General features: G+C 39.4%; 3 protein-coding genes across 5 annotated transcripts in view; 2 read left to right on the plus strand and 1 right to left on the minus strand.

The window, feature by feature from the left end:
* Nucleotides 1–15,393, minus strand: part of LOC145443784 (lethal(2) giant larvae protein homolog 1-like) — a 28,134-nt gene extending 12,741 nt beyond the window's left edge. Inside the window, exons 1-13 of one of the 2 annotated variants that reach the window (XM_080321736.1) lie at nucleotides 15,174–15,393; nucleotides 15,018–15,115; nucleotides 13,067–13,148; nucleotides 11,360–11,484; nucleotides 9,237–9,383; nucleotides 6,635–6,797; nucleotides 5,087–5,210; nucleotides 3,585–3,636; nucleotides 3,359–3,516; nucleotides 2,467–2,714; nucleotides 970–1,068; nucleotides 330–455; nucleotides 153–257 (exon numbers count right to left, since the gene is read on the minus strand). In XM_080321736.1, coding sequence (XP_080177862.1) covers nucleotides 153–257; nucleotides 330–455; nucleotides 970–1,068; nucleotides 2,467–2,714; nucleotides 3,359–3,516; nucleotides 3,585–3,636; nucleotides 5,087–5,210; nucleotides 6,635–6,797; nucleotides 9,237–9,383; nucleotides 11,360–11,484; nucleotides 13,067–13,148; nucleotides 15,018–15,115; nucleotides 15,174–15,254 — 1,608 coding nt within the window. In that variant the 5' untranslated portion in view covers nucleotides 15,255–15,393. The remainder of the gene's footprint in view (nucleotides 1–152; nucleotides 258–329; nucleotides 456–969; nucleotides 1,069–2,466; nucleotides 2,715–3,358; nucleotides 3,517–3,584; nucleotides 3,637–5,086; nucleotides 5,211–6,634; nucleotides 6,798–9,236; nucleotides 9,384–11,359; nucleotides 11,485–13,066; nucleotides 13,149–15,017; nucleotides 15,116–15,173) is intronic. The other variant, XM_080321737.1, reaches the window with a different exon arrangement.
* Nucleotides 15,394–15,860: 467 nt separating this feature from the next.
* Nucleotides 15,861–17,544, plus strand: LOC145442761 (complement component 1 Q subcomponent-binding protein, mitochondrial-like). The gene has a single exon (XM_080320748.1). The coding sequence runs from the start codon at nucleotides 15,995–15,997 to the stop codon at nucleotides 16,790–16,792; it is 798 nt and encodes a 265-aa protein (XP_080176874.1). The 5' UTR covers nucleotides 15,861–15,994; the 3' UTR covers nucleotides 16,793–17,544.
* On the plus strand, nucleotides 17,525–26,008 carry LOC145442760 (tRNA (guanine(26)-N(2))-dimethyltransferase-like). Of its 2 annotated transcripts, XM_080320746.1 has the most exons (16): nucleotides 17,525–17,655; nucleotides 17,711–17,819; nucleotides 17,876–17,931; nucleotides 18,548–18,639; nucleotides 18,701–18,888; nucleotides 18,946–19,064; nucleotides 19,377–19,489; nucleotides 19,548–19,696; nucleotides 22,047–22,133; nucleotides 22,190–22,259; nucleotides 22,585–22,719; nucleotides 23,055–23,140; nucleotides 23,199–23,307; nucleotides 24,485–24,684; nucleotides 24,864–24,973; nucleotides 25,355–26,008. In XM_080320746.1, exons 1-16 carry the CDS (start codon nucleotides 17,565–17,567, stop codon nucleotides 25,369–25,371), a joined length of 1,731 nt encoding a protein of 576 aa, XP_080176872.1. In that variant the 5' UTR covers nucleotides 17,525–17,564; the 3' UTR covers nucleotides 25,372–26,008. The 2 variants fall into 2 exon arrangements, with proteins under 2 accessions (XP_080176872.1, XP_080176873.1); XM_080320747.1 differs by lacking the exon at nucleotides 17,525–17,655 and having other exon boundaries at nucleotides 17,712–17,819; nucleotides 17,884–17,931.
* Nucleotides 26,009–27,228: the final 1,220 nt, after the last annotated feature.

Below are 27,228 nucleotides of genomic sequence, written 5' to 3' on the forward strand. Positions count from 1 at the left end.
AAGGGTCTGTATCAATTTAAAATCTAAAATACATGGTAGCCTGTGCCGAGATAATGAGAATGGAATGACTATGGTGAGCACCAATTTAATACTACATATAAATACACGTAACCCTGCTTGAAAAGATCATTTAGTTAGCAGTAAATACCAACCTGTCCAGCTGTACCTCCAGCCACAACTGTACCGGTCTGTTGGCACATCGCTAATTTCCTAATTCCCAATTTCGGATCGTCGCTATATGGATCGAACTCTCCGATCTGTTAAAGAGATGACAAATGTCAGATTCAAAATCCAAAATAACCACACATCATCCAATCTAGATACGTTACCTTTCGAAAAGGCGGGTATTCATCCTCGAATCCGTCGTTATCAATTGTATCGCCGTCGGTAACGAAGAGGTAAGAGGTATAAAGTTTCATCACAGGTTTCAGGCATGAGGTGGTCGCGTCCCAAAACTAAACGAGGTCAAACGCATATCACACGTGTCATAAAATTCAATACTTAGCGGACAGATGATATCACGCACCTCAGTGTAGACTTCGTGAGCTATCAAATCTTAGCAATGATTTATCACCACAAGTTACTAGGTTACATATAGGCACAAGTATTATGTCCACCTTATAGTAAAATCAGCAAATACGGTAATTATGATGGTGTTATAATAATTTCATGGACGGTTACAAATGATTGCACGGCTCTAAATCACAGTACCGCCGCGAGTTTACAAGTGTGTTAAATTACATGGAATAAAACTTCATGAAGACAGTTTCTTACATCAAACAAGACACTTTAACCACAGCGTAACGTTAATTAACCAAAATATGTTTGACTTGAATATTACCCAGTAGTAAAACTCAATAAATAGCGTATCCAGAAACACATCAATGTCTATATTCCGCTTTTCCAATGAAAGATTCACCAAAAATCTTAAACTGTCAAGTGTTATACGTGAAACAGAAAATTACAAACCTTGATCGTTCCGTCTTCATGCCCGGTAAGTAATAGTTCCCTATCGCTTCGTTCTGGTAACGGTGCGACTAGATTGACACCCCCGTCGATTGGCCAACGCTACAAAAATCGGAATATGTCAAAAGGACAGAGGTCTAGTACGCTAGCATAAAGCACAATTCAGTGTAACCATCCGATCTTGGGAAAGTTACAATACAGGGTAGGAGCAATCGGATTTCATATTGAAGCATCTAGATTCCGGAAGGTTACGAATTACGATGCCTAGGATTGCAATAACTCTAAGATTTCCCACCGGCTACTCAGGCACTGGTACTGTAAACTGTAAATCCCAGATCATATTGTGCTGTAAAATCGCATTTGTGTCAAGCATTGGCTCCAAACATCAGTACCCACCAATTATGTGCATCAGCATGCCATGAATATAGAATAGGTAATACGGAAATGGGTTTACTGTTCATGTGTATTCAAATCGCCTTTATAAAGGGCGTCTTAGAGATAAGAGAGCAGAATGAGATAGATGGATAGGTTTATATTCATCACACCAAGAAAACTAGAAAGAAGAGGCCATCGGAGTTAGTATAAAAGACAGGTTATTAAAAACTTCAGCACATTACATAGACATAATATATATTAAATGTGCATTAGGGCTGTTCAAAAATGACCTTTTTTCCTGAATCTTGCTGATTACTTGATTAAATCGTTAGGTTGCCTTAAAAAACAACGCACACCAAATTTGAATTCATTCCAACTAATATTCGCGGATTTCGTTGAGTTTGAAATTTTTGAATTTGCCTAAAAATGCAAAAAAAAAAATTTTGTTCAAATTTTTCTGCCAACCCCATGAAATTGTTGCGCTGTCTTCAAAAACGATGCAAAACAAATTTGACTCTATTCAAAGCCGTAGAAGTGGAGTTATTTCAGTTTTTCTTTGATAATTCTGGGATTATCCTTGATTGGTGGATCATCCCAGAATTATCATCAAAAAACTTGAATAACCCCGCTTCTGCAGCTTGGAATTGAGTCAAATTTGTTTTCCATCGTTTTTGAAGACAGCGCAACAATTTCATAAGGTTGGAAGGAAAATTTGAAAAAAATTGTTTTTTGCATTTTTAGGCAAATTCAAAATTTTCAAACTCTACGAAATCCGCGAATGTTGGTTGGAATGAATTCAAATTTGGCGTGTGTCGGTTTTTATGGCAACCTAACGATTTAATCAAGTAATCAGCAAGATTCAGGAAAAAAGGTTATTTTTGAACAGCCCTAATGTGCATACACACAGACACATACAGCAACAGTTCAGAATATATATGCTTAGAAAACAAAGAAATAATGAATAGCAAATGATGCAATAAATAAATACATTACAGTGTAGGCCTACATAATTTCAGGAAATTTACCAATTCCATGAAACAGGTAACAGGTAACAGAATGTATGTGAGTACTCGTAGATCCAAGTCCTAAAATCTAATCTAGCCTAAAAAAAAACATCCCACGTACCGAATCCAAGGAGATATGCGGCTTCTTTTTATTCCTGCCGTCCAAGAGATTGGCGCGTTGCGCCGCGGCCTCGACTTTCTGCCACACCTGGCTGGACATGCCGCTGACGTGGGCGGAGCAGGTGATCGCGGAAGAGTGCAGGGAAGAGAGGTAAGGCGGGGTCATGGAAGGCCACCCCTCCTTTGTCAAGTCGATAGCGATAAGCTCTTCCTCGGCGAGAATGATGAGGTATTCCGGATTTTCGTCATCTGAAGAGTAGGAGAAGAAGGGTTTACGAAACTACGCAGGATGATAAGAGTGAGAAAAGGCAGGGGCCTGCTGTACTTTTTTGATCTGTGTCAAGAAGTGTTCCCCATGGCCATCACTAATTAGTGTCGATACTTATGTCGAAATATATGGTGTTTCACATGATCATCAACTAGGCTCCCCATGAAACTTGATATATGCACGTCGGAAATACACACGTCTATAATCGGCTTGGGGTCGGAGGTTACTCGGATGGTTGTTTTGAGACCACTTTCACCGCATCGTTTTCAAGGCAAAACTACTCACTTCTTGCGTTTTTACTTTTGTAGGTAGAAAGAAGATTGTGGGTATGTTTGCATCACCTTTTACGTGTGAAATTGCCTCAATACCTGGCCGAAATAGCCCCTGTATTGCTGTAACTGAGTCTATTTTCTAAAATTTGTAGCGTCGAATGACGTTTTGCGTTAGTTACTAAGATGAACTTCAAAATTTCAGAACTAAACACTTCCAATTAACTGCTCAAAGTATGCGGCTCCATGTTCAAATCTACTTTTTGGAACTGTTACTAGTCTCAAGCACAAAATTTTGCATTCCATCGATAAAAAAAAAAACAGTTTCACATATCGCACACGCCAATTCATATCACCTTCAAACGCTCCGCTGTTCTCGCACACCACAAAGAAATCAATGATCCGCGACGTAATATCGAAAGTCACATGGTCCCGTCCACAGATGACGCTGACGCAGTGCCTGTCGCCATAATTGGCTCGCGGCATACCGCCGCTAAACACCACGAAAGGTTGCCTATAACGAAACAACGTACCGTTGTCAATATCGCAGTAACGCGACAAAAAGGAAAAATGACGTCATACGTTTTCGAAGTCTTCCACAAAACCCGCGTGATGGCTTTGCAAGGAAAAGGGCCTGAATCAAAACATAGAAGTGAGTTATGATTAGAAAAACAGCTCACATAAATAAAAAAGTGCTGGTCTCTGACCGTGCAGCAAATAACACACCTTGTACATTATCATACAAGCGTCTTTTCTATAGTAGCACAAAAGTAGCTATCACTCTTACACCATGAGCTGGTGGTCAACAGAGAAAGTTTACAGGAACCTTGTAATATAAATGCTTAAAATTCATGTAAAAGTCAGCTAAAAACGAAAACTCAATTTGCGGATTTAGAAAGACTTAGGGTTCGAAATAGCAGAATGAGAGGGATAAATTGGAAATTTCCAATATCAATTCATAGATATTCTATAACTATTATTAGCGATATGATACATCAGCACCATAGTGGTCCAGTTTTCATCATATAGGTAAATTCAAATATTTTTGAGAAAACCCAGACCCGACATATCTTAGACCAGGGGTGGGCAAACTACTGCCAGCGGGCCGCAAAGGAATCGAGATACAAAATAAAAATATTGATAAATATATTCTTGTTGGTGCAATAGCCCGTCCTCGAGGCCAACGTATTTTGAAGCGTTTTGATTGCTAAACATCCAAGAAAATCAAAGTGGAAATGGCGCTATCGGCATTGTGCCTTCTGAAGTTGACCAAACGCAGAATCAGCATATACCTATGAGCCGATCGCTGCTCCCATATTCAAATTTCAAACATTTTTCAAGAATTAGCAGTCGGCACAACCTGCATTGGTCCTTAATTTTGGCGAATTGATTGAAGATGGCCAGCTTATAAAAGCTCGTTCGTGTTTTTGAAGCATGTGCGTTCATCGAATCAATGCACAAATTGTTTGTAAGCTTGCGTCATGGCTTATAATTCCGAGTATACCATAATGCGGCCCAGCAAGGGATTCATATGCTGAATGCGGCCAGGAAGCCACCTTTGTCTTAGACTGTGTTAATCCTACTGTCAATTAATCTTTAAAAAACGCAGTAGAGAAATTGGATGAGAAGGTATCAACATTTTTAGCAACAATATGACTACACTGATATCCCAATGGCCAGCATTAGAAGCGAACCGATATATCAAAATTGTGATGGGAGTGGGCTTTGAAATGTAAATAATATTTCAGAGAGTGCTGTACTGTCCTGGCGTTGAAAAATTCACTTCACTTAAAAGCTTTAATAAGCATGCTCCTGATATAACGGAGTACCATAACGACCACACAAAAAATAGCCAATACTTCACGTGACAATAAGGTAATTCACGCTATTGTAGGCATTGCGTCATCGATAAATGTAAACCAACTTTGGCCGTCACATGAGAAATTGCCGTGTATGAAATCACAAGCGCCACCCAAATCAATATTTTGCACATGCATATTCGATGGCACAATAAAAAAGCAGACGCTGGGCAAACACAACGCCAAAACAGTTTACTAACAACAAGAATGGACAGATGGACTCACCATAAGGAATATTCGGAGCTGGGATTACATCATTGTCAGTCAACTGCCAAGTCAACAGACTCCCGTCGCTGTGCGCCGTCATGAATTCATGCCCGTTTGAGTTCCAGGAGACAGCCTCGAGTTGCTAAAATCCAAAGAAAACGTCTTCCAAATGCAAACTACAATACGTCAATACAGCCAGAGGTTATCAAAAGTAGTGTGCTTTGCGGCTTGAGTAGAAGTAGAGGTAATGCCTCAAATTTCTACTACCAACAAGTATACGGTATATCATCACTGTAAAACCAGAATGTTCTACGTCCACTTACAGTATTTTGTAATTTTTCTTCTATCACTATTTAGACACAGATCTTTTGCTTTAACCGGGTTCCAAGATTCTAAGTAGCATGAATAGCTAGTGAAGTGGACATATGAACCTGAATTTTCAAGGTAAATTGAAAACAAAACTGGTTTATATCCAAATTATGTGGTCAAAGTCAAAATTTACAAAAATGGACATAGGACCGTTCGGTTTTCCAGCGACGATATAGCGATTTCAAAGACATGTCAAAATACTTCAAGTGGAAGTGGATAATGAATGTTTTGGCAAGTAAACAAGCAAGCACCTTTAAAAAGTTGGGTTGGGGGAGAGGTCAAACACTTTTATCAGTTAATCAGAGGTGGGTACTTCGGAATTGCAATAAAAATCTTTGTGCAAAATGGCCGATGAAACTACAAATAGGTGCAATAGGTATATTTTATAACCATGAAACAGGGGCTAATTTCACATTGGTTTTATTTTTCAGACCACAATAATTATATATTACTCATTGCCATCGCCGAATTGTGGTGTTGATAGTTGGTCAATCTTTCATTTGCTTAAATGTATGTTGTATAGAAGCATACTGGCGTTACACAAATTTGACCTTGGGAGCTCTAAATCACATTGCAATACCCTGATAGTTGTGTGACCTAAATTTTCTAATATTACTTTTCGCTGTAGTAACTAATCACTAATCATGTCGGTCATGTCGCATGTCTCCAAAACAAGCATAAATATTTAACTACGCGCACATGAGGTACAAATGTGATAGGTTTGAATATAAAAGACAAATAAAAGAAATAATTCGGTAACGGGGCATTGCACTGAAGTCTAGGCAAGTCGACAAAATGACTGATTACTCGCACGCCTGCAAGGTAAAAAATGCCCTCGAATGTGCTTATAGACAAGGTATCATTAAGCAATTATCTGTTCACAGCATCTAACTATGAATCACCAGAGACCAAGATTACAAAAATTCTGGGAAAATTAGACAATCTTCCTACTGCAAATCGTGAATTGCAGATTTTGAATGTGATTTCAAGAGACTACAGTATCTTGTCATACAACACTTTTATTCCCGAATTAGTGCAATAATCAGTTTCATTACATTTGAAATCTTAACAGCACCAATTTCAATACCAATAAAAACAGAAGAGAAAGAATATCTTGCAAAGTGCAATTCACTGAACATGGAGCGAAACAACGAAAACTTTACGTCAATTCACCGGTGAAATAATCTCTCCACAAACCTGATTTCCGAGAAAGTATTTTTCCACATTTTTGGTTTGGTCATTCCACAGGACTACGAGTCCTCTGCTATATCCGATCAGAACCAAGTTGGAATTGGTGGGGTGCTCTTCGATGGCTTCTACCGGACCGAGCGCTTTTCCCGTTTTGTACTTTTCAGGGATGCTGCGCGTGAACGGGGAAGATAATTATAGGGATGTGGAAAGATTTGAAAAGATTCATTTGACTTGATAGAATTCAGCTGAGATATTTGAGTCTAAACCGAGCATTGTCCGTAAATACACTCCGTTGGATCGCATTTAGCACTTGTTTAATCGAGGGGCTTTGTTGGATAATCATGACCAGTTACACAGGGCACAATTGGAAGTCACCAATGAGACCAGACCGCATTATCTTACAATCAACTGCCACCTGAGATATACGGTATCTTAGGGTTATCCTAACTTTCAATATGGGAATGATAAATTTCAGATGTTATGAAAATATCTATGGAAAGGGTATCACTCAAGTATCACCGAAACACAATCTCAGTTTGACAGTGCGCAGTTGCAAATATTTAAAGGATTGCAATCAGAAATGATGCGCTTTATTCAGTTAGGTTGCAACATCAGATCAAACAACTAAAACCAAGCGTAAATAATCATCATAACTGGTATTAAATCTAAGAAACTGATTATCCCTGGATGAAACATAGCCTCCAGATAAGCCTCGAAAGTTCACATTCTCAAACATCTAATCCAATATGTAAATCTGTCGATGCTGAGTTGGCTTCCCTTTCTAACTTGAAATGGTACAGAGTACAAGACAGATAATCCATTGAAGGCTTCGCTTGTAATTAAATTGTTTAAGGATTATTGGATTTTGATTGTTCTAGCAGCCTAGAAACAAATTGGATGAAAATTGAGAGAAAGGAATGTTATGGAGCGTGGGGAAGACTTCAATTTCATGTAACCTGACAGGAACACAATAAAGTACCAATGCAATACCCAAGGGATTGCCATGATAGCAATCTGGCTCATTGTTTGCGGCCATGAGAACTAGTAGATGAGTAATTTGTAAAAAAAGAGTTTCGAAGTCACCATCAAGTATATTGAACCATCGGAATTCTGCTCCGTGATTATTGTGGTTAACGAATTATTTCCAGGCCCTTCTCGTTTGCTATTATGCAATTGAACTCGAGATATCTAAGAATTAGCTTGGGCAAAAATGTTTCCAAGCTCATCAAAGATTTGAAGCTACCAGAGCTAGAGTTATTGAGGTCAAAATCGATCAGAAGTGAAACGTCACAGTTACATGAAAGAATCAACTTCCACCATTGCGCAGACAGGGCGCTACATTAATCGGTTACGGTACTAGTAGCTAAATGTATTCAGGGCAGAGCAGAGAAAATTTTCAATTTTTCAAGGTTACAAGATGAAATCTTATTGCGGCTCAAACTTGAGTCGGACATATGCCCATTCAGAATATGATTGATGGCTAGAAACAGAGGCTGATAGATAAATTAGAAACACCCCAGTAACCCATTCATGTTTTAGTAATTATATCAATATATTAGTGCCAATATCGCGTACATGTTTTCCGGTCAGCTGACCCCTTTATTGACACAGACGCTCAAATCTAAACAAGGTTTACACAGTCAGTACGATTAGATACAACCGTGTGGCGTAAGCGATAAATTAATATTCGATGGCGATAATATTTAAGCTCACGTTACTAACATAAAAAGAGAAGTCTTCATTGCTCACTAATAGCATACGTAGCCTACATATATTATAAAACAAACTATATGCAATAAGGAACCGAACTTGAACACATAAATTTCAATCTCTACTACTCTAGGCATTTCCATCATTATTGCACGGAAAACATTGCAAACATTGGAAAACAAAGCAACAGATGCCAGTGTGCTGGGTATAACATGATAACCACTTGAACATCACATCTGATTGCCGATTATTGATTAATTGATATTTCAATGTGACAATCTAGTGCAAAGCATCTGGATTGTTACAGAGTCTGTGGTGGTCAGAGGTTGTACTAGCGATACCAAATATTACCTAATATTTCGCACACAGTTTGAGGTTATTAGGGAAATTGGCTACTGAACTGTTTTCTTTCAAAATATTTAAAGCTGGCACATGACCCTAACAGCAAGCAAAAGCAGTTTGTTCCATAATAGCACTCAGTATTTCGCTACCACCTATACTTGCCAAAATTTAACAGCGACCATAATTTACCATCCGTCTTTGTCGTTGCTGTACACTGGCAGTTCTGAGCCCTTGCAAGCCCCAATCTTCACGGGACAGGACAGCTGATTTGATATTTACCCACCCCGCCTATGAAGTTTTTCTCAACCGTCAATTCCGAAATATTTTGGTATAAAATATAATATTTTGTGTGCCTATCTGGAATTGTTTACCTAGGATTTTACAATCCTTTTTAACAGTGCTGGCTCTTGCCAAGCACTGTCGAGATAGTAAGTATATTCTATCCTCTACATTTCAGTCCAAGTTGCAAGAGGAGCCACAAATTATCAATGGTTGAACCACAAGCAACAAAGATATCAACGGAATACAGCGTGTTATCAAACACATATCGCGGTACCTTTGCATTACTTGATCTTGATGTATCAAACCGCCGTCGCAAGGCTCGAAGCTTGGTAACGATAAGGGATAGATGCCACCGCTTTCCGTACCAATCCAAATTGAGTTGTTGGTAGATTTGACCATCACTTCGGTGATCTGGTTCATCCTGCAAATATCGCACTGCATGACGAATCGAAAAGACTGGGCAATAACGAGCATTGATTCAGATGAATAACTAGACCGTGTGATGTACGGTATCACAACGGATGACACTAGGGCAATTGTGACCTAAAAAATCAAAATTTTTGACATTTGTGACCTTAAAAAACATAATTTTGACCAAATTTTTACCTAATGTAGGTGTTTTCCCCCATGTTAGAATTTTACTACTTATCATCATTTCTGGTTCGAACTTTCCGTCCTTACGAAGTAGTTCGATCTTAAAAATCTTTTTTGACTCAAAAACTGACAAATTTTTTCATGAAAAAACTTGATTTTAACAAAATCTTGATTTCAACAAAATCTGGCCCTATGAAGTATTCCAGTTGTTACATCACATATTATGGTAGAAATAATTAAAATCTGTTGTAGCACAACGAAAGATTCTACCCGAGTGTTCGTCCTTACCAAGTAGCTTGCCAAGAATGGAGAAAGAACGTTCAACAGCAGTGGTTGATGGCTGGCAACACTGCAGTAGTGCATACACTGCTGTTGACAAACAGTGTTGCTTCATTCTGACAATGGCATCTACATCACAATTTTTCATAATGAGCTTCTTGATATAAGAACCATGCAATGCCCAAGCAGTCTTGCTTCAGATAGGATATTGCGGCACATTGACCATAACACCATGTCAACCTATTTGATTCATTTGACCGTTTATGATTCACAATGAGCGGACAATTCGCCGTTTACAACGGTAGGCCTATAAAGTAGGCTACAAGCTGTAAAATATCAAATGATAAGTTCACCAATAATGCGAAACATACGATACTAACAAAATGATGAGGTCAAAAAAATTTTGACTTTGCAAACAAGTTTGACAAATTTTGACCTTACGCTACAATTTTGACAAATTTTGACATGTCAAAAAAATCGCCCTAATGATAACATGTCCAGACACCTGTAATCAATAGCCTATCTACTATTTGCAAGACACAATTACAATGTGAATGAAGTGCATGCTGTACGTTTCCGATGTCAATCGCACCATAATACAATTATCTTCAGTGGGAATAGAATCCATAATAAATATATGAATATCAGATGCACACCCTCAAAAGGCTACGGACAATAATGAATATGCAAGAAAGCAAGATAATTACTGAATTCAAGAGATTCAATCCATTTTGAATGCAATCATCAATTCTTGACAACCTGGTTGAGGAATGAATTCTTATATTACTTTGTAAAGGCATACATGCAAGAAATTATGCATCGCATTAACGAGAATGGGATCTCATTGGCATTGAAAATTACCATGTCCTGAAGGGATTGATTTGAAGCCCATTCCGCAATCATTTATTGATCGCTTACACGATTACTAGCTTGGTAAAACATATTTCCGATTGCATTGACATTGCTGCAGAATCCTTACATCAACGGATCAGAGCATAATGATCTTGACTCGCCTTTGCAATGAGAGGTGAATCTTCCATGCATGGCTTCACCCCACTATGTGAACTTGCTAATTTGAGGAATGTAACGCTCGGTCACACACCGTCATACCTGACATAGTAGATTACAGGTGTACTGAAAACCCTTGTGCACGGATTATAAATAATCGAATTCCTGGGAAACGTAGCACTTACATAAATCAACCAGAAAACTGACAGCTGAGTGTACCCATGGTTGAGGAAAACTGATTTAGACTATAAGTATGAGAGCATGATGTTTTCGGTGATGTAGGCCTACCTATAGGGTAATATTTTTCCAAAACTGTTATATATAAACCATGGTGGAGAGCAGACAAAACAACAATGAGGAACGAAAATTAAAAGATGCCGTGCTCTCATGGTATTGGAAAGTGGATGTGCTGAAGCTGGATAGCCTGTGTTATACACAATAATATACACAACGCTGCATTATTTTAGTGACAAATTTACACAACGTAAGAATCTGCAATGCAATAAATTATTATACCCCGGTCTTCCCGGAAGTTGATGAGTGACGACTTTAACCCATTCCTGAACACGCTTATCTTCCTTCCCGGCTTGGAGTTCCCACAAATGTATCGATCCGTCATCCAATATGCTGACAAGACGGGCCTGCAATGAACAATTAACGTATTTCAACTATATAAAAACAGTAGCATGGCATAAGGAAGTATTATACAAATGTGTAACACTATATGTACGCGTAACGGAGACATACGTGTACTTTAAGCATGATTTCGGACAAATTTGGAATGGATCTCAATTCATGCAATATCTAATTGAGATCTGATCTGATGGATATCCTGAATTACCAAACGGAATGCGAACCGAGTTCATTGTCTAAAACAGAAATTACTTTTTGCAATAGGCCTACTGAATTTGCTTATAGCCAACATTTTGATGAATCCTAGATGGCACACAATGGTGTTGATTTACAGGCATTATCCATCCCACTATCGGTGAGACATTAAATACAATCCTAGCTGCAGGTTCACACATTACACAAGAAATGCTAATATAACTGATGATTACTCTACCAGGAAATGTAAGCTCTTCCGGGCATGCAAAACAAAGTACGAATATATTTACAGAGCTTGAATTTGTATCAAGTACATGTGTCTGAATAGTTCGATGTTTATTTTAGCGGGTATTTGACACAACTAAAAACGACATTCTGTAACTAAATTACCATGGTCATTTATTAACTGAATAAAACATGAATCTGTGATAACAGAATACTCAAACCCCATGCCAGGCATTGAGCATGCAAGATGTACAAGACACACCAGTGTACAATGTACATCAAACTATTTCTTCACGTTGTTGTAAGAATAAAATTTCTATATCCAGGTAATCGTTACCACGCTGTTGTTTACAGAAATGATTTTCTATACATTTTCCCAAAGACAGTACACGTGGCCTAACATGAAATTGACAACCAATGCTAGATGAAGAAGTCAAGTCGGTCAAGAGCACTTCACTAACCTATATCCAAGTGCCATACAAACAGAGTTTCCCTATAATCCCAACTCGCGCAATAGATGTAATCAAAAGTACTTTTGAAAAGATATTGCCATATATTCGTCGCCTATTGACAATGCGAAATGCAATTGCTTTCATATTAACTAGATATTATATTATTTTGACCATTTTCTCAAGGTCATTGTATATCAATAGTGTGAAATTCAGTTTTGCATTCGTTACCGATAGGTCAATATCCACATTTAGGGCCCTAATATTCTTCAATGACTTCATAAGTATTGATGGGACAAATATCGTTACTGCACTGAGAACTAGAAACAACACATTCTACAAAAAGATACAAGTTATGTAAACAGGTATATAAAAGAGAATGGGCCATAAATTGACTGAATCATATACCGTATATGTATACTTGGTAAAATTCATGCATGTGAATTTTAGTCAATTGTTTACAAACAAATCGATATGAAATCATTTCACACTACAGGTTGATTATTTTAAAATCATGGCCAATGCCAACCTTTTTTCAAAATAGTAGGCCTACCTAAATATTTCCCCCAAAAGATTTGGAAAGTATGTTAAACATATCTTCAAAACAAAATCCAAAATCTCAATAACTTCGTCCAAACTTAATCCTTTACTGCTGATTGAAATCTCCGAAGACGCAACTATTTACCGAAGTTTGATACCATATTGCATATTCAGCACTTACCTCTCCAGCGAGAAAGTGCAATTGCATAATCTGATTTTCCTCATTGTGCCACGCGCTGAATTCAACTCCAGGCGCTCCAAATCTAAACAGTACAACACAACAGCAGTTAAGCACGAGGTGTAGATCTGTCAAAAATCTCTCACACGCTCGTTAATATTGATTGCAATGGGTCATTATTCACTGAAGTTGCTTTTTTCGCGGTTGCACAGAAATTAAGGAATGAGGGTGCAGGTTGGCACAATCCAGAATTATCAAAATGACACTTTCAGGATGAATGACTCCACTCATTATCAGGTGAATATGCACAGTAACACACCCATGCCATATATAATTCAAATTGTAACGATCAAAATCACACAAACAACTTGGCATGTGTGATGCAAAAAGAAGGGCTGCGATATTTCCACACAGTCACGCGCTTTGACCAATTTGGATTTGGCAAGGTGAATAGAGTTTATTCAACACATTACGATTCAAAAATATCACGACAAAATTAGGGTATGCACTTTGGTGTCTATGGTGAAGAGGAGCAAGTGCCAAGTAACACTGTAGTCAAGAGTTGTCACAGCACACATATTCTAGCGCATTGGCACTATTTTCAAGACAATCGTTCAATGACACCATCCCGGACAGCAGAATAACAGGGGTATTCCACATTTCTAGATGCTGCTGCAGACCTAATGCAGATTTATATTAGCTTGGAAACCAGTGTTGAATTGGGGTAATTAATCATATTCCAAGGAATTTAGTGAATGCTCAATCGAGTTTGCCAGGTCAAAATTGTAGAACCCTATTCAACGAAAATTCAGAAAAGTCCACAATTATGCCCACCCCCGACAAAATTTGAACCTGCTAGCTCTTACAAGCCTGCATTCGCCTCAAATCGGATTATATTTTCGACTTGTCGATTTCCCATATATCTTATACTAGCACACGCATCCTAATTCGTATACGATTATTTCTGATTAGGCATTGAAGCTTCTTTTTCACTTTCTATTTTCAGTATTTGTAGACAATAGTTTTGGTTGATTGACCTCGCACATAGCCTACTCTGTTGAACTTATCCCTTCATCACATTGCAAACATCCAGTATGGAAGCGGTGTCTACGGCACACGGGATCACGCCGTGTTCACCGACAATTGCACGTTGTCACGATTCGTTGGTTGTATTTTTTTTTGATGAAAAAAATTATTAAAAAAATAAAAGTCGGTGCTAGTATTGTAATTAGCGTGTAAATGTTTTGATCAGTGAATATTCAAAAATTAAATATAGCAACTCAAATTTAGTATTGGAAACTTCATTTAATGCTGCCTTTTTGATATTTATACATGTTTCTATTTAAATTTCTGCAAGGCGAAACTCGCAACTTGATTTTGATTATTCGGCATCTTTTGAAAGGAACGCGAACGCGACGTTTTCCGCTATTATATTGACAAATGTCGCCAATTTGCAGTGTCGGAATTTAACAAAGTTAGTTCAAAAAAATCCTTAACTTTCACAAATAACTTGTTCGAAACTAGTTGTAGGTTACGGTACTTTTGAATAGTTCCGTACAAATCTTGCAGCATTGCGACCTACGAGATTCCAAGGGCTAACATTGTAAAGGTGTTTTAAACCAATAAAATGTTGACAAGCAATTACTATAGCAATCTCGATAACAATAATTGAATTCTCATACGATAGTTAAAGTCTTTTACAGGAGGTACATTGAACTAACAGTGTCATCCTTATTATATGTTACCAACCAAGGATATTAAATCCATCATTTTACAACATAAGAAACCTATATACATTATCAAAAACAAAAATCGAATACGCAACATCATTATATCATCTCACAATTTGATATATTACAGTCATAACTACAGCTCGAGTAATAAGGCATACTGAGCAACGAGCACCAAATAGCACATTGCATAAAAAGAATATAATATATATCGATATACTTACACTTTAATACATCCATGCTTATTTCCCACAGCCATCAACTTCAGTTTATGATCAAACGCCAACGCACTGGGTTGATGTGGGAAGCCATGATGGGCAGTCTGAAAATAACATTCGACGGAATTCTCAAGAATTAAAATTCATAACACAATAGCTTACTCGCTTGAATCCAAACAAGTCCTCTTTTATTTTCTCCCTTTGAGGATCCAAGTGATGTCCTTTCTTCCACTTTTTCAACATCTTGCGGGATTATTTCTCAGATCAGAAGAAAGGTGGCATTAATGCCCGGTAGTCCGACAAATTTGATAATAAACGAAAGGTAAAATATAAACTAACTGCGTCGCAAACAAGGAAGATTTATGAAGTCAACGTATACCCTCAAATTGAGAGGTGACAGAGCTTAGTAAAATTTGTAACTTGAGTCAACTCTATTCACTCGCTCGCTTGGGGGCGTGACGACCGCAAATTTTTTTGATCGCGTTTATGAATGAAAAGAGAAAGAAGACATGAAAACAGAGATATTTTTTATAAATGTTAGGGACACGAAAGGGTTTTGAATATGTGAATATATTCATCGCGAATTGATATTATTACTTTCAATAATCAGAATACGTGAAATATAACATCCAACGCAGAATTTCCTGAATGTGAATGTAAACGTTTCATGAATATCTAACCTTTATCCGTGTTCCTCGAGGAAGGCTTAGTAGATATTTTCGTATGTCACAATATTATTTATTTCATTATACGAAGTGTTGTGGATTAGGGAAAATGAACTTCAACTAAAATAAGTGTTCTTCGTGGGAATGTAGCTCAGTGATGTAGCTATACGAATATCCGTCACAGGTCAATAGATACGCATGTTGCGCATGGGGCAGTAAATTTGCGAAGGTTTGTGTGAAATTCGCAGAACTTCACCCTGACGGACGGACGGAGTCTCACGTAGCTCTATATTAGTTATTCCCCTTCTTTGCACAGCCATGTCCTTTTCGCGAGCATTATCGACATTCGTTAAAAATGCATCGGCGTCATTCGCCAAACAACAACGGTTTTCCAGCACTCTGTCTGTTGCAAATGTGAGTCCTTTGTACATGTCCCCTATTTCGTCGCAACATAACAGAAGATGTACTACACTCCTGAAATCGACAAAATTTTCGCGGCAATGTGCAGCCGCGCTTCACACAGAAGGCGACAGGCGTTTCGTGGAACTTTTGGAGTCAGAAATACAGCAAGAGAAAGATAGATCATTATCTATGACATCGATGTCAGACGGTTGGCTGGCATCTTTCGATGGTGCTAGTGGTACCTTGAAGAAGTCTCATGATGGCGATAAAATAGAAGTACAGTTTTCACTTAACGGCTCAATTCCGCCGTTGCAAGAAGAAGATATTGAACATGGCGAGGAAGAGGAAGGAGCTCTGATGCCGTCTTACCCAGAGTTTACGGTGAAGGTTACAAAGCCCAACACCCGTCAAGCAATTGAACTGGAATGCTTCTTCCCGGAAGACGTACAAGACGGTATACAAGAAGACGAAGATACCAATTTATTCTCAATCCGAAGTGTTATTGTTTACGAAGGTGAAATTAGTGAAGGAACCTACATCATTGAAACGGACAATCTCGAACCAAAAGTGTACAGCTATTTATTGAGCTATCTGGCCGACCGCGGCGTTGACAATCAGTTTGCGGAGGAATTTATCGAACTAACGACTGCTGCTGAGCAAAAAGAATATGTTGTCTCGTTACAAAAATTGAAAGACTTCATATCAAGCAAATAGAAAAAGTGAATATCTGCTAAAACATTTAGGCATTTGATTTGATAATAACCCGGTTTCGCACTATAATGACCTTTTCACTGTTTTCTATTATAAATTGAGGCTACAAAACGTCGCCCGCTGCTATCTGCTAACTCGTCATCAAATGACTTGAACATGAATGTGCATTTGTTTTGCGAAATAATCAGTGCGTGAGCCTGCACTGTTTCAAAAATGATATTGTATTTCTCACAAGTTGCGATCTACTCTTCAAGATCTGAAGATCCAACGCACCTGAATATGTAATTAGACCACATTTCTTTTGCGCACAGCCAATTTTTGCCAGTGAATTATAAATGGCGTCAATTCTGACCTATAGTATGGTGGCCAAATGATTGAAAAAATTAACAGATCTGGCAGTTTCAATGTAGTGTTGCAATCGCCAATCTTTAAATTCATGTATGGTATTTTTGATGCTCTATCGAGCCTCCCAAGTCCTAATCCTACTACTGCTGTAATTCGAAGGCGGACATCCAAATTTCCCTATGTTTTGATCGCATGACCAAGTTATAAAAGTCAAATTATTTGGGAGCGAGTTGTGTAATTCATAATTTTCAGTTCTTGCATAATGCATACTGTAGTATGGCCATGTCAATGTTTTGTTTGTGTATTTGTATTACGGGATTTTCGATCCAACTTTTTGTTTGGCTATGAATAACAAAATTATGCTTGTAATAACGATGAAAGCTGATGGTAATTTTGGGCTTTTGTAGAAATATTCTGAAAATCTAGTTAGATGCTAATAAGGTCCATTGTTCGTAACCTTGCCGCACAACCAGTACGATACATGCAAGCTCAAGCGATGGCTGCTAAGACTGAACCTATCGGTATGTCAATTCAATTCAAAATAATGACAAGATGTTGAATATGCCTCATTTGAAGGACAATTGAAGGATTTCAAGGAGATTAAGGAAGGGAAGGCTACAATTTTGATTGAGAACTCAAACAATGTGTTCTACAACAATGTCCAAGAATTCAACAGGGACATCACGTAACTAGACGCCGAGATTTGAGTCGATATCTGATAGTCATTGATTGATACCTTAGAATTGCAGCTATCACAGAGTTTGCGAAAGAAGCTCTCGTCAAGAAAAACATAAAAGGTGAGCATAATGGACAATCGATAGGTGCATCAGTACTACTTTTCCCTGTGCAGAATTATATTTTTACATAGTCACATTATTCCAAGCTATGTATCATGGTGTAGAAATGTTCATTCCTATTTGATGATGCACTTTATGTCGTCGGCTCCACAATCTCGTGGAAGTGTGTAGGCTTACATTATTTGAGGCATATGCTGTTGCTAGATGACTTTCAATCATGAAAAAATACGAATGATACGGGTTGAAATGGTGTTGGTATGACATTAATCACAATTTCCTTGTACCTAATATAATTTGCATCGAAAAGAATTTGTGATTCCCGTCAATTTCAAGTCACAAGTAACTTATTCATTAACTGGATTCCTATAGTTCCAAGACAAATTATAAATATCCCGATGTGCTCACTGTATGCGAGTCTAGATAATTCATAAGCATATAGGGATGATGAGAGTCTCTCAAAGGTTCTGGTTTGTGTGAAGTGAAAGTATTTTTCAACTGTTTCCATGGACCTGAATTGAATCCGACTGCTAATTTTTAATTCTACCGGTAGCATACCATCACTGGAAGTTTCGGCATAACATTTGAGTGCTGAAAAACACTGGTTTTTTGCTTTCAGCTGTTGAATTTCAAGAAAATGACAAAAACATTGTAACAATCGACGACAGCGCTACTCCGATGAGAAAAGTGTATCCAGGCAAGCCATGCGAGGTAAAAGCTTCTGAAAGACCTTGTCAACTTGGAGGGCTGCCATCGTCAAATGTAATTTCAGGAAGGAATAACGATTCTGGAAGCCTTGTCTGCAAGCGGGCTGCGATCTGTACGACTGGCAAAGGAGGTCCCCGGAGTCAAGCAAATAGTGGCGAACGATATTTCAAAAAGTGCAGTGGAAGCCATTGAGCGGAACATCACCCATAACGGCGTCAGCGACATTGTCACAGCCAATGAGGATGACGCGACGTAAGTGGAGTGGAATGATATATCTGATCAAACTCTGATCCAACATGATCGTTACAGACTTTACATGCACAAGTGCAAGAGAGGAAGGGAGAACCAATTTGACGTGATTGACCTTGATCCATATGGCACTGCGACTCCTTTCCTTGACTCTGCTGTGCAAGCCGTGCGACCACAAGGTATCGTCTGGAGCATTTTATATATGTTTAATAAATAGCAATACAGATTCTTGTAACGTGGAATTTCAATGCAGACATAACATGCATACAATTTGAGGATTTGATTTCGAACAAATATCTTGGACTTTGCATAGCACAGTCATAAAGAGGTGGTCGGTGCTCTTAGGGTACTCTGGTAGAATTTGCCTACTTGCAACACTTACTCAAGTGCAGTGGTGCCAAACGTTTTTAGACACGCCCCCCTTTATAATAGTGAAAAATTTCGATAACTTTGATTCTAGCATCAGACCAAACCATCTCATGTTGTTACAGGTCTTTTGTGCGTTACTTGCACCGATATGGCTGTCTTGTGCGGAAACAACCCAGACTCGTGTTACGCCAAGTACAGATCTATACCTTTGAAGACAAAAGCTTGTCATGAGATGGTAATTTCGTTGATTTTGTGTAATGTTTTCTGAATTCTCTAATCTTGCTTGTCGGCAGGCATTGAGAATATTACTTGGCTGCATCGAACAACACGCGAATCGTTATTCAAGATATATTGAACCATTGCTTTCTGTCAGTGTGGATTTTTATATACGGGTTTTTGTGAAAGTTCATTATGGACCGGCAAAGGCTAAATTTTCCACCAGGTAAGTTAATGCGTTAGCGCTTTCATATAAAAGGTTCGCAGAATCGTGGCGCTTTCTTAGGCTCTTAGCGATCTGATCATTGTGTTATACTGCCGTCCATAGGCGCCGACTTACGAGGTTACGAGGTGGCGCAGCCACCTCGTCACCATATTTACGAGGTGGCGGCCACCTCGTACGAAATGCTCAAACTCCCAAGTTGTTTGTGACCAGTAATTAGTATTCAGGCCAATCGACGGGAGCTCGTTAGAGACGTCTTCGTTTTTGATACGCGCGTGTGCCAGGTGCGTAGCCACGGGGTTCGAATCCCCCTGTTTGAAACGCGAAACCCTGTCAATTTGAAATAACCATTAACTCCAATATTCAGCAGCGTTCCGTGCGGCCGATTTGCGAGAGGCAAGTTTTCAATTAGCGCGAAGAGTCTGTGATGATATGCCGCTGAGATGTCGCGAAATTAGGTCAGCCATTGCAGTGCGCGTGGCAATCGTCGCCAGCTTGATTTATGGCATCTCGAACAAGCCTGATTCCGCTGGCTTGAACAATCGCATGTGCAATAGGCCCAGTTCAAACTATATCATCGCTTGTCTGCGCAATCGCATCTGCATTGGCGGCTTCTGCCTGGGGTGCACGATATCATCGTGTGGACGATTACACGCGTACGATAAGCTTGTCGACGAGTCCGGAAGTGCTGTTAATTAGCGTGAGCGACTCTCTGATCGGTCGTGAACGCGCGCTTATCAATGCGTCTTACGTCTTATGTAGCCTTGGCGACGATTTGCGCAAGTCAAAATGTACAAGTTTTTATGGAATATGTGCTATAATGACGCCGATTTCAGGTGGTTCAAACCTTACCTCTTATATAACCCAAGCCTTGACACACAGCTTCTGATGGTTATGTTCAAGTATTAGCGGAAATCAATTACGCATGTACGCACGCGACGCACATGTTTGCGGACATTCGATGTCATTCAGTTTCGAGATGTCACTCTTTAATCCATTGGGAAGTAGGAGCCAAAGCATGGTAGGCCCGAGAAGCGGTAGTTAGGCTAGCGATATCTTTCGCACTGGGCCTATTGCAGATGCGATTGTGTATAGGCCAGTGACGATATCGTGTGCACCAAGTCAATGCAGATGCGATTTTGTAAGCCAACATGATATCGTGCGCACCGGGCCTATTGCAGATGCGATTATCCAAGCCAGCGCAATTAGGCTTGTAGGTGACGCGATAAATCAGGCCAGCAACAATTGCCGAGCGCGGGGCAATGAATGACCTAATTTCGCAATTATCTCAGCGGGATATCGTGTCGCGTTACATTGTGCAGTGGAATGCGTAAGGACGAATCTCGCTTATTGTCGACACGCCTTTCGTTAATTGGCCGCGCGTAACACTAATACGACTTATTGAATTGCAACCGAGTATTAGCGTCAGAGAGCTCATTTGACAAGGACGGGGTTTCGCGCTTCTAAAGGAGGGGCTTTTGACCCCCGAAACCCCCCTGGCTGCGCGCCTGGATGCACTTCAAAAATGTTTAGCGAACGTAAATCGAGAAATGCACCAATGCCGCCAAAATCCCTGTTTTAATCTGCAAACAATTGCCACGATGCTAGCTTCTCAACGCGAAGCCAGAAACCGCAAGAGACAATTGCTAATTGGCTGCGCGATTTCGCGTTTGTAATCATCATTATTGTCGGTTTGAAACCTCATATTTGAGAGTTGTTGTGTGTTACTTGCGAACTTGCCAGCCCAGTGCGAAGTGCATTTCGTTACTCACTCGACGCATTGCTCGTTAATAACATCGATGCAACTTCAAATTTTCAATGACGATAATTCTGATTTTTGTTCGATGCATTCCGCTGACGGACGAATGATCGTACCGTTTTAAGACTCCAATTAATAACTCGACTGCATGGTTTGATATTAATGAGTGCAGAGCCGGTATGAAAACGTCACGCAAATGGTTTAACGCTGCACCGGCATGTAGTGAAGTGCGTTTTAGTGCGATGATGACGTCATCAACAGGGAACAATTATGACGTCACAAGACTTCGCCACCTCGTAAAAAAATAAAAGTCGGCGCCTATGCTGCCGTCTATGCTTGGTAGCTGGTAACAGAACTTGAACAGGTCCTAATCCTGAGTTGCTCTGGTGTTATGACCCAAATTGAGTGTGTGTCCAGTAGCAGCTTGAGTTCTTCATAGATTTATGGAAAATTAAAGCCATTGTGAGATTCAGTTCATAAATTCTGCTTGTAAGTTCATAAAATATTGTTATGGGTCACTTCGTGATCATTGAGACTAGATTTAAATTTGGCACTGTTTACGGAAAGCCTAATGCCGTATTCTCTCATTTTTAGTAAGCAGGCCTACGTTATTCGTTGTGGTTCTTGTAGCAGTTTTCACCTTCAGCCCGTATCGAATATTATCAAAACGGCAAAAGGAGGGTAATGCATATTCGCTTTGCACCATTGGAACGGCCTAGTTACTGACTTGTTTACAGAGAAAAGCATGTTCCTGGGATAGGACCTTCTGTCGGTAAAAACTGTGATGTGTGCGGCCACAAGAACTCTGTAAGTTTGCTGATTGGCCTTCAATCAATGTGTGCATGTAGATACGAAATAGCAAACTCTTATAATATTTTTAATGTAATTTCCAAAGATTATTATTTCAGCCGAAGTTAGTGAATGTGCTTGAATTAATATTACAAATTTGCTAGTGTCTTGAATCAGTTTGCCATGAAAAAAACTTTCAATTCACTCCAGGTTTCCATATACTACAATGAAATACTGACTATGTATCGATCAACCAGTGTTGGAGCACCATGTCTTCCATTACTTAACATCAAAGCAACACGACCCTGATAGCTTTTCAGATTGATGTCCTGTTCCTTTTCAGATCGGGGGCCCGATATGGGCAGCGCCTCTTTACAACCAAACATTCTTAGATAAAGTTTTATATTCTGTGACTGCGTTCCCGAATAGATTAACGACGTCATCTCGGATTAAAGGAATGATTACAATGATGAAGGAGGTGAGTTGGTTTGCTCTTAACAGTGTCAATACTGCATTTGATTATTATGCTACATTACTACAGCTTGGTGTGTCCTTAACAATGTGTATACATTCATTCGACAACACTGTGTTGGCATCAATGTTTGGAAATAGTTTTTGGGTGTTAGTGTTATCCTTCTATTGTAAATTACCCGGGGAAAATGGTTTCACACTCCTCTGCATAGGTGATAATGGATTTGACTTTGTGATATCTTTAATGCCGTGCCGTCTTGTGAATTGTGAAATAAAGCCCCGGAATCCCTAACATTCGGTAATAGTCACAGTAATCAATATAGTCGCAATGATATTTTGAAGGAATTACAAGACGTGCCGCTTCACTACGTGTCTGACGAACTTTCAAGCATATTGAAGATGAGCTGCCCGCGTGACGTCGAACTCAAGTAAGATCCAAGATTGCGGTCGCATCGTCGTTTTCACGAGTGCTCGTTCTATTTCCAGGTCTGGTATCGTGAATGCCGGTTATCGCGTTTCGTCTTTCCATGGACGGACGTCTTCGGTTAAGACCGACGCACCGCCAAGCGTAATTTGGGATTTAATGAAAGCGCTGGTAATTAAAATTGGATTTCTTTTGTTAGTTGGAATTTTCGAACGTCCCAATTTGAAGTTGCCTCGTCAACATCTGTTGTTCCTGCTTGCTTCTTGTTGAACTGAGTTTGCGTTTTTGTTCGAGCTGTGGTATTCTTTTTGGACATTGCTATATGGTTGGTGTTTCATAAGTAACTTCATGTAATGGTGTTGATTATTCGCTTCGCAACTGCGATTCTTTCACCATCTCTGTAGAGTTATGGGTGCAAGTATGAGATTGTATCAATTCACCGCTAACGCTTGTTGCAGTTTCTTGTGCTTGAATATTTTCTGCTATTTCCCTTCCGTAATCCGTAGTCAGGTAGCATTGTAGATTCATCTAACCGTTCTTTAGAAACAGTTTGGTAAAGCCCTACATCAGAGATGCCACTGGGATATTTCGGAAAAAACCCAGATCCTATATTTCACTCAAATTCCTATGCGGAAGCTGAGAAAATGGAAACTGACGGTCATATTGACATAGAACCGAGTTTTGGCCCTTGATATTGAGACTATAACTATACGTTTTGCTTGATTAACAATTCAAATATTAAAAAAATATATGTTTTTTTCCTTTTGACCATTGCTAAGAAAATACTTGGTGCGCGTTGCTGTGAAAGCTCGTGTGATAAATAAAATTATTACTTTGCAAGCGGACGTTAAATAAGCTGTGAAAGCAACCAAGATCTTATTTTGTTTATCGATACTAGCAGTCAAGTCTTGAATCGACATAAATTGTAAGAACACTGTTCCGAATTCCAATGAGTTGCCCTATGAACATGACATTCTGCGAGCTGGAAGTTGGTATACAACAAAGCTCCATCACGTCGTGGCCTTTCATTTTAGTAGTGAAACAGTTTCTCAAGACTCTGCCGTTACAATATAACAAAATTCCTCGAAAATGCAGCGATCAAGCAATCAATCGACAACTGAAGCTCGTGCATTTATCGACATTACAATCATACTAATCTAATATAATTGATTTTCGTACATAAAATTAACCTGGCAAACACGATGTTGAAAAAACCCAGATTTCAAGGACAGAAACCCAGGTGATGCTTGAAAAACCCAGATCTGGGTGGAAAAACCCAGGAGTGGCATGTCTGAGCCTACTATCACCACTATTTCTGAATAAAAACAATACCGTACTCCCTTTCCAGTGGCAGAAGCAGAATTTGAATTTGGAAAAACATCAGGTGGGATCAGCGGCTCGCGCTATCCTGACTCGAAGTTCCACGACAGAAAATATTGACTTCCGCAAAAGGGATGAAGCGGAGGCCGCATCCAAGAAGGCTGGGATCACCCGGTTTCCTACCATGCCTGACAATTGGGGCCCAAAAGCCAGAGCCAAAGATAACAGGTACGGTGTAGTAAAATATTTGTCGCTTTTATGGTTTCTTGAGAGCCGGTTAACCGCTAATAGTCACATATAAACCGTAAAAATCTCTATATTACTCTGCGTACATTACCCCACAAACTTGTGACTATAACTCGTAATAACTTCCACCGTAATAAGGCATGCCTGCTTCTTTTCGTTAGTGATGACGAAGAGACTTCGAACAATATTTTGAAAGAGAGAAGTAAGAAGTTCCAAGGCAAAAGGAAAGCAAAGTCAGACCACAACACTGACAAGAGACCGAAGATTGCAGGTATATTTCTTCCTGTGACGTAATGTGAGAGTGGTGACCGTTCCCATGACAGTCGAGAGTGGCAACTGTATTTTGTGAAGACTTTCCACTAACAGGCGAAGTTGAGCTGAATACAATTTTTTAAACTGGTATTATAGACCATCGATGTCACTTTAATAGTTCCCGGTTGATAGTAAGCTCAAAATTTTGTTAAAATGGATGTTAGACTATGTCCTGAAGGCAAACAACTAGCAAATGCAAATGTTCCACTGCAAAAGGTAAATCTCCGGGCTCCATGGTCCTTTGGTTTGGACCATTGTGGTGATTGAGAGAATTCTCTGTGATGTGTAATTCAACAACATTTTGGCATATGCGATCAGATCATACATCGCTGCGTTTCAGGTGAAGACCAGCGGTAACGCTGAAGCCTCAGTTGCACCATGGTATCTGTGCCAGGGAGACGGTGATCAAGACCAGAACACTGGAAGCATTTCTGTCAGCGCTAGCGTGTTTAGGGTCCGGCATAGCTGTCCCAAACGTCTGGGATATCCTTGTAAACACTCAGTTGTTGGATCGTTTCACACTGTTGCCACAACCATACATGGCCAATTGGCCATTGACTTGATTATCCTGATCCCTACTCTCACTAAAAAGTTTAACTACCGTACCCTTTTATCAGGTAGAGGTATTAATCAATATTTGATGTAGTGCAGGTTTTGGGTTTGTCGCACAATAATGCAATTTTGTGCATTGGTTGAGGGGTGGTAGTTTCATTGCTTCCCCACACTTTATGATATTAGTTATAGCCGCTGGAGATTGAGCTCCTGCATCACTGCCTTGCAGTAAAATTTGAAAAATTTTCCCCTATGTACCATTGTCAATGGTTACTTTGTACAAGTTACCAAAATTTGTTTGTGCTTCTGAGTGAAAAATGTGCACTATGCATACGGTGATCATTGCTTCGAACGACTTATTCACTGCAAGTCTCTTACTGCGGATTTTGTATTGGTATTATTAGTATGATAAAAATAAAGTGGAGGAAAACTATGTTTCAAATTCATTGAACCGAGTCTGTGGATCAAGCATCGAGCCAGTTCGCGATCTGGGTATTTGAAATGTTATCATGATCAGGAACGTAGCAGTGTGAAGTACCGGGTGGTCATGACTCAAGTCGCGATTTTTTTGGTGACGCGAGTCAATTTTTGTATTGGCTCGAGTCATTGTGCATGACTCGAACCAAGTCATATGACTTGAGACTAGGATGGCCGAGACAGACATTTCATTGTAACTTCAAAGACTAGTATAGTTATCACATTATTGATAACTGTTTAAACTGATGAAAACGACTATATTATGAATGCAAGCTATATCACTCGAGCCGAGTTGAAAAAAACGGACAGAACATGAAATTTAACTGATAATAACGACTTGGACTCGGAATCCACCCTCTACTAGCTGACGTGACTCAGTGGTGAATTGATCCCTGATCTATTAGACCAGTGGTTCTCAACCTTTTTGGCTTCGCGGACCCCTTTTGACCGTCGCGGACCCCCTCAAGATTTAGTTCTATTTTAGCTCTATTATGGTGCGACCTTCATTTGTTTTGTGCAATTATGAATATTATAGGCTTGTGATAAACAGCAAAATATTGATTTTTCTTGAAAATAACATCATACTATTTATGTAGAAATTGGTAGACTTTTATTATTTCAAATCTAATTTTGCTGCTGTGTTTCTTGAAGTACGTGGTCGTGTCTTGAAAATCCGCGTCTTTGTTTTGATATGAAACGAGAAGTGCCAAAAACCATTTCCGCAAAGGTAGATGGAGGCTAATGCAATATTAACGCATGACGCTTCCGACGATACTTTTGGTGGATCGCAACATTTATGGCAACAAAATGAAGAAACATATATTTTATGAACATATCACGTCCAGCATCTAGCGCAGGGACGGGCAACATTCGGACCACATGCCGGCATTTTGATCGATTTGCAGAGAGTTTTATGCGCCAAAGAATGGATCCAAGTTTTCCAACCTGAGAAGGACTGTCATGAAACGACTTGTTCTGTTCGGGTTTACTTATATATTTACGAGCAAACATTTTCGACCATGAACAATTGAACATTAACAAGACAAGGCTGCGTACCAATATAACTGGTGATATGAATTTCAGGATTGGGGCGTAATGCTTTGATAGCAACGAAACACTCCTTGCGCATCAAAAAAATTGCCTTGAAGATAGGGCATCCGCAAGAAGAATGCGCCAAATCTGATA

This window comes from Botryllus schlosseri, chromosome 7 (assembly GCF_051294905.1).
Source record: "Botryllus schlosseri isolate E-star chromosome 7, Bs_hap1, whole genome shotgun sequence".
NCBI lineage: Eukaryota > Metazoa > Chordata > Ascidiacea > Stolidobranchia > Styelidae > Botryllus > Botryllus schlosseri.

What these genes read in the sequence shown, in the direction of transcription:
- LOC145442761 (XM_080320748.1), top strand. Translation starts at nt 15,995, where the DNA reads ATGTCCTTTTCGCGAGCATTATCGACATTCGTTAAAAATGCATCGGCG.
- LOC145442760 (XM_080320746.1), top strand. Translation starts at nt 17,565, where the DNA reads ATGCTAATAAGGTCCATTGTTCGTAACCTTGCCGCACAACCAGTACGA. An exon ending in TGCTAAGACTGAACCTATCG is followed by an intron (nt 17,656 to 17,710) that starts GTATGTCAATTC and finishes CCTCATTTGAAG; the next exon opens with GACAATTGAAGGATTTCAAG. An exon ending in AAGGCTAAATTTTCCACCAG is followed by an intron (nt 19,697 to 22,046) that starts GTAAGTTAATGC and finishes TCTCATTTTTAG; the next exon opens with TAAGCAGGCCTACGTTATTC.